This window comes from Daucus carota, chromosome 3 (assembly GCF_001625215.2).
Source record: "Daucus carota subsp. sativus chromosome 3, DH1 v3.0, whole genome shotgun sequence".
In the NCBI taxonomy this organism is placed as follows: Eukaryota; Viridiplantae; Streptophyta; class Magnoliopsida; order Apiales; family Apiaceae; genus Daucus; species Daucus carota.
In genome coordinates, this window is record NC_030383.2 from 37,329,756 (window position 1) to 37,346,113 (window position 16,358).

General features: G+C 33.7%; 1 protein-coding gene across 1 annotated transcript; it reads right to left on the reverse strand.

Moving 5' to 3' along the window:
* Positions 1–342: 342 nt before the first annotated feature.
* On the reverse strand, positions 343–2,856 carry LOC135151116 (uncharacterized). The gene is made up of 6 exons (XM_064088697.1): positions 2,586–2,856; positions 1,810–1,900; positions 1,434–1,606; positions 1,048–1,108; positions 886–932; positions 343–729 (listed from the first exon to the last, which is right to left on the reverse strand). The coding sequence occupies exons 1-5, from the start codon at positions 2,748–2,750 to the stop codon at positions 916–918; spliced, it is 507 nt and encodes a 168-aa protein (XP_063944767.1). The 5' UTR covers positions 2,751–2,856; the 3' UTR covers positions 343–729; positions 886–915.
* Positions 2,857–16,358: the final 13,502 nt, after the last annotated feature.

Sequence of the window (16,358 nt, forward strand, 5' to 3'; positions counted from 1 at the left end):
GAATATCTTTGAGCAACCGAAACTAACGGTACTCTGAAAGATCTGATTCCGTAAAGACCTTTAACTGCCAATCTTATCTTATCATATCATATCGTTATGTTGGGTAGAGAAAAGAATAGCCACAATTTTAGTATCTATAAATCTATGTCATGCTAAAAGTTGAAAGCTCCCTTAGTCTCACACAACCTAACAAAAGTATTGTTCTTCTTGTCCCAAATCTCCCGAGGGTATGAATTAACAGCTGATAATAGACAAATTCATTCACCAGTCAGAAAAGAACCAACAGTAGTAGGACATGTCTATAACTGAAAACGAAGAAAAGTCGATAACGCCACTTCCATGTGATCATAACATTGACCTCAATTGCCTGAATATATTGATAGTGAAATTCTGAGAAGGACTACAACTACAATATATCTATTGATTAACATAGGCAACCCATAAATCTGTTACAAAAGATAACCTATGTGTCAGACAATGGATGGGCGATGATAATACGAGTCTTCTAGTTGTGAACATAGATTAGCAAGTTCGTACTTAAAAACACAAGGTTTAACTTATCCTTTACACTAAAGAAAAAAAAACTTAAATTCTAAAAAACATGCTACATATAATAGTTATATTTATAATTCAGATGAGAATAAGAAAGCAACTACTGTCAGTTCATTCCATCTTCCACATCACAGAACATAAACTGCAACTTCCTCTAGTAAATCCCTTCCTGGCTTCCTGTAAATATACAGTAAACAAGAATTGATTATAAAACTAGGCCTAGTGTGATAACCCGGGGTAATTATCAACTGAACAAGAAATTCACATTCAACACATATGTACAAGTCTACCAAAACTTTAAAAAAATAAATGGAATAACTAGCTTTAGAATACCAAGTTTCAAGTACAACAGGAGATGCTCTCTTAGTAGTACAGACCCCCTGAAAATGATTAGAATCAAAATTTTAATATAACAATTCATGTTGAATTCAATCAGAAAGAGAGTATAATAAGGTTTCCTTATTGAGTTGTATAGGTACAGCTACGACTTCATACCTTGCCACCAGTTTCCTCGTGAAGCACTTCCAGAGTCATCTTCTCCTTGATCTTTCTTAAACTGTTGAGATTAGAAGAAATATAAATATTAGCAAATTTGTATGCCCGTTCTTGACAAATTATTTCAAAATCGATATTAAGACAACTGAACTTACTATGGAGGATTTGGTGTAGATATTAATTCTCTTTTATTATTCCTAATTTCTTCTAAATACATGGTTACATATGTTTACAGTTAAGACCGGTTAAAGTCATTTTTGCAATTGTTCAACAAGTTCCATGACTAGTATCCACAACCAGATCTGTTTTGTGCATAACCTAAAAAGGGTTGCTCGGAATATATGGTAACATGAACAAGCCTACAGATGGTGAGGATATTAACTCACAGTTGAATAATCATGGCCCTGGCTATTATAAGATGTGGTATAGTTGTCTTGACCGCCGTAGTATATAGAGGAGCTGAGATGGCATGGTTGAACATTTTGCTCAGTGTAATATGTATTGTTAGGATCCTTCCAAGTGCCCTGACTTTCACCTTGCTTGTTCAGATGCATGGAATCTAAGAAATATTGCATTCATGCTTTAGCAAGTCAAAACTTTCAATCCCAATTTTTCTCCTATTTATATACTAAAAAACAATACCGCGCTCACAATCATCATTTTATCTCAATTTTGTTAGGACATTTACGGTGACTGTGCATCTGCTTAAGAAATACACAAAATAAGTTACAAATGTGCATCATTTACAGTCCCGATTCTAACCTGATTGTCCAATTTTGGAGTTCCAGGCACGGTTTGCTGAGTCGTGTTTCTTCTCAACAGCGTGACTGCGCAAGGCCTCCCTGCCCACAATCTAAGCAAAAAAAATACAATCTTGATTCAGAAAATGCAAAAATATTCACATACAAGGAATCACCAAGACCCTCTAGCATGGACAACAATACACACACACACACACACACACACATGTTCTTGAAAATATAAAAAGTACTGAAACAACTAGTCTCAAATTCTCATGCAAGACACATATATATCCAGAAACAACCATGAATTAACATATATCCTTACCATAAAATATTCATATTATTATAAACACTGGAGAATGACATATCTAAACTAGACAGGTAAATACTTTATATTATCCTTTTCTGACATGCAATTAATTTATCCTTGTATATATATATATGAAACTCCTGTTTAATTAAAAAATGTTTCCGGGACACCAATATCACGCTGGACCGCTTCGGTCCAACACGTAACATGTAAATCGGACTCACTAAACAAGACGGCGCTGGCCCTTCAACATGAAGGGGGCAAATAAACCATTTTGATTTCCAAGAAAATAACACTTAAATACATAATCCAAAAAAGCTTCCAGTTATGGAGGCGGTGGGGTGGAACTTTTTCACTCCGACTGTTTCGAAATCCTGGTTCCGAACCAAAACAACATAACTTAACAGAAATATACAGAGACAAAAGAATAATAAATGATATATAAACCAATAACATATGGTAAATGTTGAGTGATATAAAAGTACCAAGTTAGGGGGATTAGAGGAGAAGATAGAGCCAAAAATCCCAGAAGAAGCTGAAGAAAATGGAGAAGAAGCAGAGGATGATGAAGAGTCCTTTGTGCCGAAAAGATCCGAAGCAAAAGTTGATGATCTTTCTGATGAACTAGCAGTGCGCTTCTCTCCCTCCATGCCTGTTGAAAGCAAAGGCTTTTGTATGTGTGTGTAAGAATAAGTTAAAGTCTGTTGGAGAAAGAAGCAGAGTAGGTGAGCGGGGTTTAATATGGATATGTATGGGTATTATATATACAACTTAGATATGATGATGGTCTTGTAAATTTTCTTTCTCATGTTCATATACATTGTAACATACGTAATCCTTATATGGGTCGTGAGCATCCACGTAAGCGGCCTAAATTATTTGTGAATTACTCGATTTAAATTTAAATTTACGGGGTGTGTTTTATTGAGATTTTAATGGATTGTTTTTAGTTTATAGATTTTAATGTATGGTAATTGGTATGTGATTTTGATTTTGTGTGGATTCTTCATAAAATGTCGGAGATTTGATAGGATTTAAGCACAATGCTTCAAAATCTCATGAATTTTGATGGGATTTCAAAAAACTTAAAATACAACTGAATAATGCCACAAAATTTATCATTTTATGAAACCTAAAAAAATCTACCAGCATTTGAATACCATCAGATTTTAATGGATTTTAAACAATCACAATTGAATACCATCGGATTTTGAAGTATAATTAAAAATCCTAATTGAATACCACCGGATTTTGTAGCATAATTTAAAATCCCAGTTGAATACCTCACGATTTTAATGGATTTCAAACAATTCAAATCGAATACCCTCGGATTTCATGAATGAAAAAAAATATTTGAAAATCTCAATCCAATACACCTCTCTTTACTTGTATTTTTTTTAATTGAGATAATCCAAGTGGTGGTTTTATTTTTCGCTGGGATATCCGGAGTCGACTATGACACGTATCACGAATTATTAGAACAAATATTCATTTGTAAAGTATATAAGTCTAACTTGTCAAAAAAAAATTAAAAATAAAATAAAATATTTCAGGGATGGATGTAGGTGTGATTATTATTTTTCTCATTCTTGAAAATCTAGATATATTTAATTCTGATTTTAAAAAGATATTATAAATTTAGGATATTTAATTAGATTTTTAAGTCATACAAAAATTATGGTGTTGTTGAAATTATTTAAATATTATTAAAATCTGTTAATATTATGAAATTATGGTGTTCTCAACTTTGTTTCCAAGCTCCGTTTGTAATGTATGCTAAAAGTTTAACTCAAGCTGGTGAGAATAGAATCCATGCATGCATATAAATAATTTAATTAAAATTAGTCTTCCGTCCGTCACGTTATTTGACAAAAAAATTGAGAATAGAATTTAAAATACGTTGCATTACTTTTTCATAAATAATAGATTTATGGTATTTTATTGTGTATTTATATTCAAAAGATTCCTTCATAATTTATGAGAATTTGAATAATGATAATTAATCATAACGACTCTATATCAAGTCTGGGATATTTTATATCAACTTCGTTAAACTTTTTATAAAATCAAAGTCATCCATAATTTATTAAAATTCATAAATCATTATTAATTTGTTAAATTATGAGATCGATTAGTTTACAAGACTCGTAACTATAATCAGATCTTTGCTTATTTATTATAATTAGATTATTGTTTATATACTTTTATTATTATATTATTCATATTTAATATTTAAATAGATTCCACTTATTTAGAAAAATGTTTTACATATATTCCTGTCAAAAATAATCTTATTACAATAATAAAACTAATTATTAATCATTTCAATATATGTATTTATGTTAAATATTTAATATTATACTTCCTCCGTCCCCCTCAATTGTTTATATTGGGAGATGGGGACTCGGCACGCATTCTATGCTCTTATAAAATATATTTTGATAAATTATTTTGATTTTTTTAGAATAAATATTTGCTATCTAAATTTTTATACAAAAAAGAACAATTTTAATAAGATATTATGAAACTGTATTTTATATGCGTTTTATATTGTGTGTCGATCAATAAAAAAAAGTGTGAAGAAATGAGAAAACAGAAGTAATATCAACTTTCCATATTTAAGCATTCCTCATGATCATTTTTACTGTATAATCATTTTTACTGTATCGCAGCATAAAATCTATCGTCACTTGAAAATTCAAAACTTCTTCCGTCTCTTAATACTTTTCTTATTGTCTTTATCATTTATCAATATATTTTTGATCATTAATATTTTTAATTTCATATTAATACTAAATATAAAATTTTTTATATTAAAATATTGGTAAATACGAGTCCAACACGATACTTCACGATCATATTCAGTCTTACAAACATATATATTAGTGAAAAAAGAAAAGTAATCAGCTAACGGACAGAGTATCGGGATAAAGTGAAACGAATTGAAAAGAGAGATGAATAAACACGGGGAAGAGACACTACAAAAATCGTCATCATACACACACACACTTTATATCCTCCCAACTAATTTTATTTAATGTGTTTTGTTTTTTATATTCATATACAATGTACGTAGCTGATTAAGATTGGTTATCCGTTGTTGCTGTGTTTGGTAGTATCTACCAGTGGAGTTGAAATTTACCGCTTTATTGATACACGTATCTACACACGAGTCAAATGTATAATTATTGACCCTGTGCTTAAATAAAGTGGAACAAATGCCAATAATTGGATATTTCAAAAGTAAAAATCAGATTAATAGGATATGTTAATGTTAATTATAATTTTCATATTTTTTAGAATAATATTTATAGATTAATTATAATAAAAAATTAAAATTTGATCATGAATATAGTTTGTAAATAAATATAGATAATGAAACTAAAATATAGATATGACTTGTATTCGAATAGTAGATTTAAAATGATGATTTTAAAACATTTGTTCTCTTATTTTTATGTTTTTCAATAGCTGTATAATTTTTATTCATTTTTATTACATAAATTTGTTCAATTTTATTCACACAAAAAAAATATCTTGCAACATTAGTAGTAAATTAAATTCTTGTTAGAATTTCATGGCTTTCCGCGTTTGCGACCTGTGGCTTTCCGCGTTTGCGACCTGCGGACACGAATGAAGTAAAATCTGGGCTCGAAGAATCACGAACTAGTTTTGCTGATTTTATTTTCCACTGGGTTTGGGCTCAATTAAATTGACAGAAATCAATTCTGATTTGATTTCAGATTAATTGCTTGGTTTAAATTAATTCGTTAATGATTACGAATTTAATTTGTAACCGTCTCGATTAATTAAGGCGTTTAATTAATTACGTCGAGTAGCGCACAAGTCTTCTAGTGTCTCTATATATATGATATTATGAGTTATTAGGAATATCGATTAAAATATAATACAGCATCACATCAAAAATCCTACCTCTCATCTTGTTCTCTGTCGGTGATAACTTCAAACTTGTTCAACCTCGTTGAAGGTGCTGCACAACATCGCAATCTATTTTATCTTAGGAAGCTTTCGTTCCACAAATGCGGTGAAGAGGCGAATATGCTCTAAGAAGACAGTTTCACACTGGACTCGGAATTTCGCTTATATCACTCGTTTAATCTGTCTCCTCTTGTTCTTATTTTATTTTTTCGAATATACACACACAAACACATATATTGTTTTGCACAGATTGTTTCACAATCTTAAAGCGTATTCAGCACTATATCTGTGATTGACTTGATTTGTTCCTACTAGTGTGCAAACATCAGTAATACAGACGTATACTATGCATTTCACGACTTTGGTGGCTGGTGCACAGTTTGCACCTAAGATGCCGAAGGTTCATGATGAGAAACCCGAGAAGTTTAATGGAACGAACTTTAAACTATGACAGCAAAAGATGTTGTTCTACTTGACCATGATGGATCTTGATCGCTTCCTCAAGGAGGAACCACCGTTGCTCAGTGGTGAGAGTAACACATAAACTATGTATGTTATGTATGCGTTGAAGCACTCCGAATATATTTGTCGAAACTATATCTTGAGTGGCTTGGCTGACTCGTTGTATAACGTGTACTGCACGAATCCAATTGATAAGGTCTTAGGGAATCACTTGACCATTCATGAGATCCACACTGCCTCGTGGATAGAAAGATTTCAAAAACTACCTTAAGCATAAGCGAAAGGAGATGACAATGGAGGGTCTGATAGTTAGACTTCGTATTGAAGAAGACAACAGGGGATCCGAAAAGAAGGTGAATGTTGCCACTGAAAAGGCAAACATGGTAGAGCATGCTCAAAGCTCCAAGGCCAAGAAAACCAATTCAGGTAAGGGGGCAAAGCTGGCACCCAAGAGAGGAAGGCACGGTGATTCTGAAGATGATCTCTGGGAGGAATCTGACTTTAACGAATTTAATTTATATGCCTGATGTTCGCAAAAACCTTGTGTCTGGTTCTTTGTTGAATAAGCAAAGCTTTCGTATTGTAATAGAGTCAGATAAGGTTATTTTGTCTAAGAGTGTTATGTTTGTGGGCAAGGGCTATGTAACGGATGGGATTTTTAAGCTTAATGTAATGTATGTTAAAGACGATAAGGAAATGAAGAGTTCTTCTGCTTGCTTGAGTCTCTCAATATATGGCATTCTAGATTAGGACATGTAAATTATGACACTTTACGAAGATTAAGTGCAAAAGAATACATACCAAAACCAACTATCGATTCAAAACATTAGTGTGAAATTTGTGTTGAGGCAAAATTAACGAGATCATCATTTAAATGTGTGGAAGGAAACACCACAGTGTTAAACCTAATACATAACGATATATGTGATTTTAAATTCGCTCCAACAAGAAGAGGAAACAATAATTTTATTACATTCGTAGATGATTATACAAAATACTGCTATGTATATTTGCTGAAAAGCAAAGATGAAGCTATAGATAAATTTAAAATCTACAAGGAAGAAGTTGAGAGACAACAAACTGAGACAATCAAAATGATACGTAGAGATCGTGGATGTGAATATGTTGAACCATTTGGAAAATTCTGTTCACAACATGGTATAATTCATGAGGTCACTACACCATAATCCTCTCAGTCAAATGGAGTGGCTGAGAGGAAGAATCGCACTCTCAAGGAGATGATGAATGCGACGTTACTAAGCTCTGGACTTCCGCAATCAATGTGGGAGGAAGCCATCTTAAGCGCGAATAGTATTTTAAATATTACGATACGTAAGAATAAGGATGTGAGTCCTTATGAAATATGAGAGAAAAAGAAACCGAGTTACAAACACCTGAAAGTGTGGGGGTGCCTTGCAAAGGTACTGATCCCTACACCTAAGTAGGTGAAGATTGGTCTATAAATCGGTGATTGTATCTTCATCGGATTTCCTCCACACAGTACTGCATATTGGTTTCTTGTTCATGATTCTAAGGTTTCTGAGATTCAAAAGAATACGATTATGGAATCAAGGAATGGCTCATTCTTTGAGACTACGTTTCCTTGTAATCCAAGAAATGAGCACCCTACGACATCTAAAGGAACTCATGAATCTATAGATGATGAAAGTGAAGATGAAAATGTGAGGGTTGTGAGGAGGAGCAAAAGAGAACGAACGGAGAAATCCTATGGGTCTGACCTCATGACCTATTTGCTAGAGGAAGGTGATCCGAAAACCTACAAGGAAGAGGTTACCTCACCTATGGACCTATGTGGAATGATGCCATCAATAATGAAGTTGATTTGATCTTACAGAATTACACTTGGGAATTATGGACTTGCCACTTGGTTGTAAGCGAATAAGCAGCAAATGGGGTTTTAAGAAGAAATTGAAACCTTATGGAACCATTGATAAGTATGGGCCAGCCTTGTAATCAAAGGATACCATTAGCAGAAAGGCCTTTATTATTTTGATATGTATCCTCCTGTAACGAGAATTACATCCATAAGGATGATGTTTTCTAAATGGGGATATAGATGAGGAAATCTATATGGAACAACCTGAAGGGTTTGTTGTTCCTGGGCAAGGAAGGAAAGTCTGTAAATTAGTGAATCACTATATGGTTTGAAGCAAGCGCCTATGAAATGACATGAGAAATTTGATGAGGTTGTGTTAGCAAATGACTTCAAGATCAATGAATGTGATAGCTTTGCCTATTAAAATGATAACGAGAATGGTTATGTCATGATGATAATGTATGTTGATTATACTACTTATTGCCGAAAGCATTGATTAAGTGATCAAATCTACAAAATACATGTTAAAATCAAGATTTGACATGAAAGACATGGGATTAGCAAATGTAATTCTAGGGATTCAAATTTCTAGAACATAAGAGGGTCTCGCACTGAGTCAACTTCTTTACGTTGACAAGATCCTTGAGAGGTTTCTTAGGGCTGATACTGAGAAAGCTAGAAGACCTATGGACATGAATTTACATCTATCCAAGAATAAAGATGTAGGGGTCTCCCAGTTGGAATACCTAGGATAATTGGAATTCTGATGTATCTAATGAGTTGTACAAGACCAGACATTGCGTGCTCAATTAGCAAGTTGAGTAGGTTTACGAGTAATCCAGGAGCTGATCACTGGAAAGCGATCATAAAGGTACTAAGGTACCTAAAGGGAACTCGAGACTATGGACTGCATTATGGCAGATACCCAGCAGTATTAGAAGGATATACTGACGCGAACTGGATATCTAGCGAGAAGGCACTAAAGTCTCGGATTGGCTACGTGTTTCTATTAGATGGGGCAGCAATATCATGGAAATCCTCCAAATAAACGGTAATAACTCATTCCACAATGGAAGCTGAGTTTGTGGTTTTAGATAAATGCGCCAAAGAGGCTGAATATCAACGCCAATTTCTAGAGGATATTCCAAGATGGACGAGGCCTATGACTACAATAGGGATACACTGTGATAGTCAATCCTCTATTGGCAGAGCACAATGTACAATGAGAAGTCCCGTCATATAAGACGACGACATAGTTCCATTAGACAATTAATCTCAAGTAGAATTATCACTATTAACTTATACCGTCAAAGGATAATATTGCGGATCCTTTAACCAAAGTGTTATCAAGAGAAGTGGTTGAGAAATTATTGAGGGGAATCGGTCTTAAGCCTATTGCTTAACGGCATCATGGTGGACCCCAAACCATTGCTGACTGGAGATCCCAAGAACTTAATTCAATGGGACCACTAAATCATGATGAACGAATCACTATGGGTTAACCCCTGACCTGTTCATATGATGAAGAAACAGTGAGACCCGTAAGGTACGAGGTTAAGCCTTGAGTTTTTAATGATCTTTTGTGAATACATGGAGTTTTACACACATGGAATTAAGTTGAGTAAATGCAGGTTACTCTATAAGATAAAGATCACCTATGTAGGAGAGAAGTGGGGCCACTTCAAAGGAGAAGTTCGAGGCACGAACCTTTAGAAATTCCCGAAGAACCAGGACGATGTTCCATGACCAAAATGGACGATTGTTGTGTGCGCACAACGAGTGAAGATTGGCACGCGTTCTCAGCCAGTAGATATTTCCAAGGCACTTTGAGTCACTCAAAATGACTAAGAGATGAATGAGATAGTGGTATCCAAAGTTGGTCTCTTAAACTTGGCTTTATATAGAAAAACATTTATGGAGTGTCCACATGGGTTACCAATGTATTGCTCCAACACCCACGTCCGTGCGCAGGGGGGGTGCAAATCATAGGCTTCCGGAGGACGTTCCAAGGCTTTGCAAGTCTTCGGGCTTTCCGCGTGTGCGACCTGCGGATACGAATGCAGTATAAATATGGGCCCGAAGAATCACAGACTACTTTTGCTTATTTTATTTTCCACTGGGTTTGGGCTCAATTAAATTGACAGAAATTAATTCTGATTTGATTTTGGATTAATTTCTTGGTTTAGATTAATTCGTTTTTGATTACGAATTCAATTTATAACCGCCTTGATTAATTAACGCGTTTAATTAATTACGAGGAGTAGCGCACAAGTCTTCTGGCGTCTATATATATATATATATATATATATATATATATATATATATGATATTATAGAGGCATTAGGGTTATCGATTAAAATATAATACAGTTGCATATCGAAAACCCTACCTCTCATCTTGTTCTCTGTCGGTGATAGCGTCAAACTTGTTCAAACTCGTTGAAGGTGCTGCACAACATTACAATCCGTTTTATATAGGGAAGCTTTTGTTCCACACATACGGTGAGGAGGCGAATACACTTTAAGGAGACAGTTTCGCACTAAACTCGGATTTTCGTTTATATCACTCGTTTAATCTGTCTCTTCTTATTCTTATTTTGTTATTTTAAACACACACAAATTTTTCACAGATTGTTTGATAAATTGTTCTCAAAATTATAAACTTATTCGACCCTTTTTCCTATTTGAATTTTGAATCATGATATTTTGTTTTATTCGTGGTTTGTTTTAGGTTCATTATGTTGAACGAAAAAGATTACAACTTTAGTGTTGTAAAGTTTTCAAGAAAACATTGTTTACAAAGTTATAAATGAGATGATTTTTGTTGATTATTAAGAACCGAATATATGATCTGGAATGACGTGAATTTTTGAACATACTCAAGTGTGGAAGTATTTCTGACTTATTTTTATTTATGAAAAAGATATTTTGATTATACAAAGTTCGGAATTTTTTAAAGATATAATAACAAGATTTTTGTTTCGATATATACAAGATATAACATGTTAAGCTTTAAATTCTCTGTTTCTACGTTTCAAACTCATTCATAATTTACATTTTAGTTCTTCTCGTTATTTATGCTTTACGAAACTAATTTCATATACACTTAACATTAGTAGCCGCACACAAGTACTCCCTCCGTCCCTTCCAATTCTTATCGTTTAGAATGGAGTGTTCGGCACGCATTTTAAGACTCATATAAAGTATTGTTCCATAGCTTATTTCTAAAATTTTCTTTTTCTAAATAAAAATCTAATGTTTAAATTTTTATTCAGGAAAAGAAAATTATAAAAATAAGTTATAGAACTATATTTTATATGAATCTTAAAATGCGTGCCGAGCCTTCCATTCCAAATGATAAGAATTGGAGGGGACGGAGGGAGTATATAATTTTAGATACTCTATTAACGACGTGTAATTATTGAATTTTGAATTCTGATCAGCTGAAAAATGTGACAAAATAATTAGAATAAAATGCAGGTCATTAACAAAGTATGGTCGTAAAGTAGAATAGTGATTTTTATAAGATTTTCGCTATAATTTTAAATTTTAAATCTTTTTAAATTGTTATGAAAACCGATCACAAATTTTTTGATAATTATAAATTAAATTGTTACTTGCTGATCTGTGCGACTAATCTTTTTAAATATTTGAGATTAGATGTAAGAGTGAGTTATTGTACATTGCAGTTTGAGAATAGAAATTGGGAATGTTTGGTACGAGAAATGTGGATTTGAGCTGCACTTTTATATTTTAGATAAGTGATTTGTAATGATTATTTTGTGATATGTATTCAGAATAATAATTTTAATTGTAATTTAGTTTTAGTTTATTTAAAATTTGGAAAAGTGTGAATTATTATACACAGTGAATTACCAAAATATTAATAATATTATTATTTAGTAGTTATTTTCTATCTTATGGAAGTGGTTTGACCCGATATAATTGTAATATGTGAGTTTCTAATAAAAATTTTTATTTAGTAATAAAAAATATCTTAATATATAAAAGAGTTAATTACACTTTGTAACCCCTAGGTTTGCTCCAAACGCAGTTTGGTACCTGAACTTTAAACGTGGCAATATGCACCCTAAACTTAACATCCCGTGCAAGTTGTAACCCCTAGTCACTATTTCGTCCAAATCTGCCGTTAACTTTAACTGTTTGAGAGGTAACAGTGTGTATATTAGTTTCCAACAGCTACTTTACCCCTGTGACCCCTCAAAGTTTGTGTATTATATTTTGAAATTAATTCTAAACACACACAACGATGTAAAAAAAATGAAAATAATTTTTAAAATATGTATTTATTTTAAAATTTAAAAATAAGTTACGTCGTTCATGTAATAAATAAATAAATTTTCAGATCCTAAATCTAGATACATATTTAAAAAATTATTTTAAATTTTTTTACATCGTTGGTTGTGTTCAGGAATAATTTCTAAATATAATATATAATTTTTGAGGAGTCACGGGGGGTAAAGTAACTGTTAGAAACTAATATACACATTGTTATCTGTCAAACAGTTAAAGTTAACGGTAGATTTGGACGGAATAGTGATTAGGGTTACAACTTGCATGGAAATGTCAAGTTTATGGTGCATATTGCCACGTTTTAAAATTCAGATACTAAACTGCGTTTGGAGTAAAATTAAGAGTTACAAAGTGTAATTAACTCTATATAAAATAATTTTAGAAGTTTATTAAGTGCGGGGGGACGGTGGAGAATAATAATGGCGGGGGAGTTGGGTTTCAGTTAATCGGCGTTAAAGGTGGGGAATGCAGAATGAGCGTGAACATGCCACCTGGAAAGTTTAAGTCTTCGGAAGTGGGAGCCACTTAGGATCTTCCAGCCTTTTAACGCCACGTATAATTGAGTGGATAATATCAAACCCCACCGACTGTGAGGAGCAGTCGGTCAGTCCAATTCCCCACATCTGCATTTGTCTCTCTCTCTCTCTCTCTCCCTCTCCCTCTCTCCTCTATCTCCTTTCTTCTGCATTTCTCTGTCATACCCTCTCGACACTCTCATAATCAATTTTCGTAACAATTTATTCATGTTTTTGGATGGTTTGAAAGATATGATATCTAATACTCCCTCGAGGTTGTTTACGTTCATTGTTTGTACGTATTTTGAGACTTTTATAAAATATAGTTTTATAATTTTTTTTCAATTTTTTTTTAATAAAAGTTTAAATATCGAATTTTTATTCAGAGCAAAAAAATTTAAAAAATATATTATAAAACTATACCTTAGATGAGAGTTGAAAAGCGTGACAAAAAGTAACGGAAAGAAATGAGGGGGACAAAAATAAGTATAAAACTATACTTAATTTGTAACATGTTTTTTAGAGATATTTTTAATTGTTATTAAAAATCAGAGATATATTATCTTCCAATCATATCTCTTCATACCTATTTTCACTTAATTCTACAACGGGTTTAATATTTAACATGTTACATGAAAATAATTATTTAACATGTTACTGAATCCTTTGAAGATTTGTTGTGTTTGAGTTTGATTCGATTTGTTGTGTTTGGATTTGAATTTGATATTTGGATTTGATGTGAAAGAGGCGGAATTAAGACTTCTCGTGGGTTGTCCAACTTGTTGGAACTAACTCAACCCAACCCTAAACTAGACTGACCAAACCGACTCATACAAAAACCATGGGCCAATTGGGTAATTAGTGGCTGAGCCGTTTATAATCGATTGGGTCAAAATCTATCTTCTAAAAACCCTAAATCAACCCAATTCGGTCCAGTGAATTAAGTCCAGCCCATTTCATATCTACCGCTTGCTGCACCACGCTACCATGAGCCCACGAGTTAAAATCTAATTTTAGAATACATGCATAGTTACAAACTAGCATCATACCGTTACAATCTAGTATGATTTACTTGTCACTTTCTTCGCATTGTGTTACTGCAAATATATTTACATGGTACTTAAAGTTAATATCCATTGCCTACTTAAGGAATCCCTGGCGTCTGATTTGCACTATTTCTTCTTGTAGCTCTGATGTACAGAAGAATGGCTATCAAAAATGTGGTGGCAAGGCTTCCAAGTATTACACCACCACCTGCAACAGACTTAGCCCCTGATCTGTGGTGTAGCAGGGGCTTCTTCATGTAAATCTCTTTGTTAGAATGCACCTGCTGGGCTTTAATTGTAGGCTCTTCGGAAGGACTTACATGTGGTGCATCCGCGTAGGACTTTATTAGCTCGTTACTGTGTTTTCCTAGTTTTCGGCTTGCTGGGGATTCAGCAGGTTTTTGTAAATTGCTGTCGCTTGATGAGCTAAAATTTTGTACAGTATCAGACTGCCTAGCCATGGCTAAAAATATTAACGGATGTGAAAAGATCAAGAAAGTAATTATTAACCGAGCCATAAGGAAATGTATTATGATCTGAATGTGTTGCTGTCTGATCTTTAACCAGCTCACTCTGGTTTTATAGGCGCTTCAGACTTCAGAGGATTAAACATAATGGTGATTAGATAAGGTGGCATTGTTCTTTGATCATGGAAACTTCCCTCCCTCTGATGTTTCGGTGGAATAAAATATGAAATCTGTCAGCAGTGATTATCAGTGGATTGTCCTCAGAATAGGGAAACTTGATAATATTACACGCTTGGTCTTCTGAAAATATATTATAGGAGTAATGGATCAAATATTAAATTAACATTCTTGTCCCTTTAATCTGGAACATTGGAAGATGATAGGAAACTGCCTGTTTGGTTGAGTGATCAATTAATTTGTTTTTGTTTTTTTTGCAGCAGTCAACCTCTGGTCTTGTATTTGATTTTACGGCTTCTGCTTCTATGATTCGGATCATCATGTGTACGTGAAGCTGTCGGTTCATCAGAATCTACATTTTTAATTGGTTTTTACAAATCAATCGGCTACATTCCTGGGATTTGTTGCAGTACTCGTAGACATGGTACGCTGAATGTGATTCATCAGAACTACAGTCGTTTGATATTGCACATATCATGATATGCTGTTGATCATATTGTAGTGAAGGACACTAATCGTACATTCAAATTGCTTGTTAAACAACTAATGTTTATGACACAGAGATCAGAAGAGTTTACTTGATTAACAATGGAACTATTGATAGTCACTTGTCAGTATTATTATGGAATACTGATTGCATTGACCAATTTTTGGCACATAACAAAACCAAGGATTTAACTTTAACATATATAATTTGCTAGATCCTGTGTACTGGTTGTTGTAGACCGCGCAACATCTGTTAACTCCACGTTAGTATGATGTTGTCCACTATGGGCTCAACAATCTCTCCTCAATCGAACCACTAATCTTGTCTTGTGACTCTTATACCACCGCTATTCATCTATAGCTACTCTTTTTGCATGACACAATGCTCGACCACCGCCTTAGTTAGGGAGACTTTCAACACAGCCGTTCAAGACCTCAGAATTGTAGTTTCACAGAGCCTCCCACATCACACAACTGCGGCCCGCAACTCGGTGATCAACTTATTAACCATCGGCTCTCATAACACTTGTTGGGTCACGCAACACTCATTAACTCTACATTAATATAATATTGTCTGCTCTGACTGTGGCCAAACCCTCGCGGATTTATTTTTGGATTCTTCCCAAAACACCTCGTACTGATGAATATATGCAAAACATATCTTTTTTATATTTACGACGTGGGACTTGGCTTGACACCTACTCAACAATTATAAAAAAAACTTGAACATACCACTTGGGCAATGTGTTGAATTCGCAGTGCTGCACATGCCACCAGAAATGCGACAGATTCAACCTTTGCACATGTTTAAGCAAGCACAAGGAAACAAGCTTTATTTTTGAGATGGTCTTGTCAAATAAACTGATCTCAATTTATGATTTAGAAATGTCCAGCTTCAAGAGCCCTGATGCTTACGTTCTATTTTCAGAATTTGAACAAATCACACATATATAATACTTGAAATCTCGAACAAGGAGGCTGGGAGGGTAAAGTATAGGCAGGTTTCTGTTTCTGTC

Coding starts and splice junctions, on each gene's coding strand:
- LOC135151116 (XM_064088697.1), bottom strand. CDS start 2,750: ATGGAGGGAGAGAAGCGCACTGCTAGTTCATCAGAAAGATCATCAACT. Junction 1,901..2,585: donor CCTCTAATCCCCCTAACTTG/GTACTTTTATAT, acceptor TTTTTTGCTTAG/ATTGTGGGCAGGGAGGCCTT. Junction 1,109..1,433: donor AGGGCCATGATTATTCAACT/GTGAGTTAATAT, acceptor TAATCTCAACAG/TTTAAGAAAGATCAAGGAGA.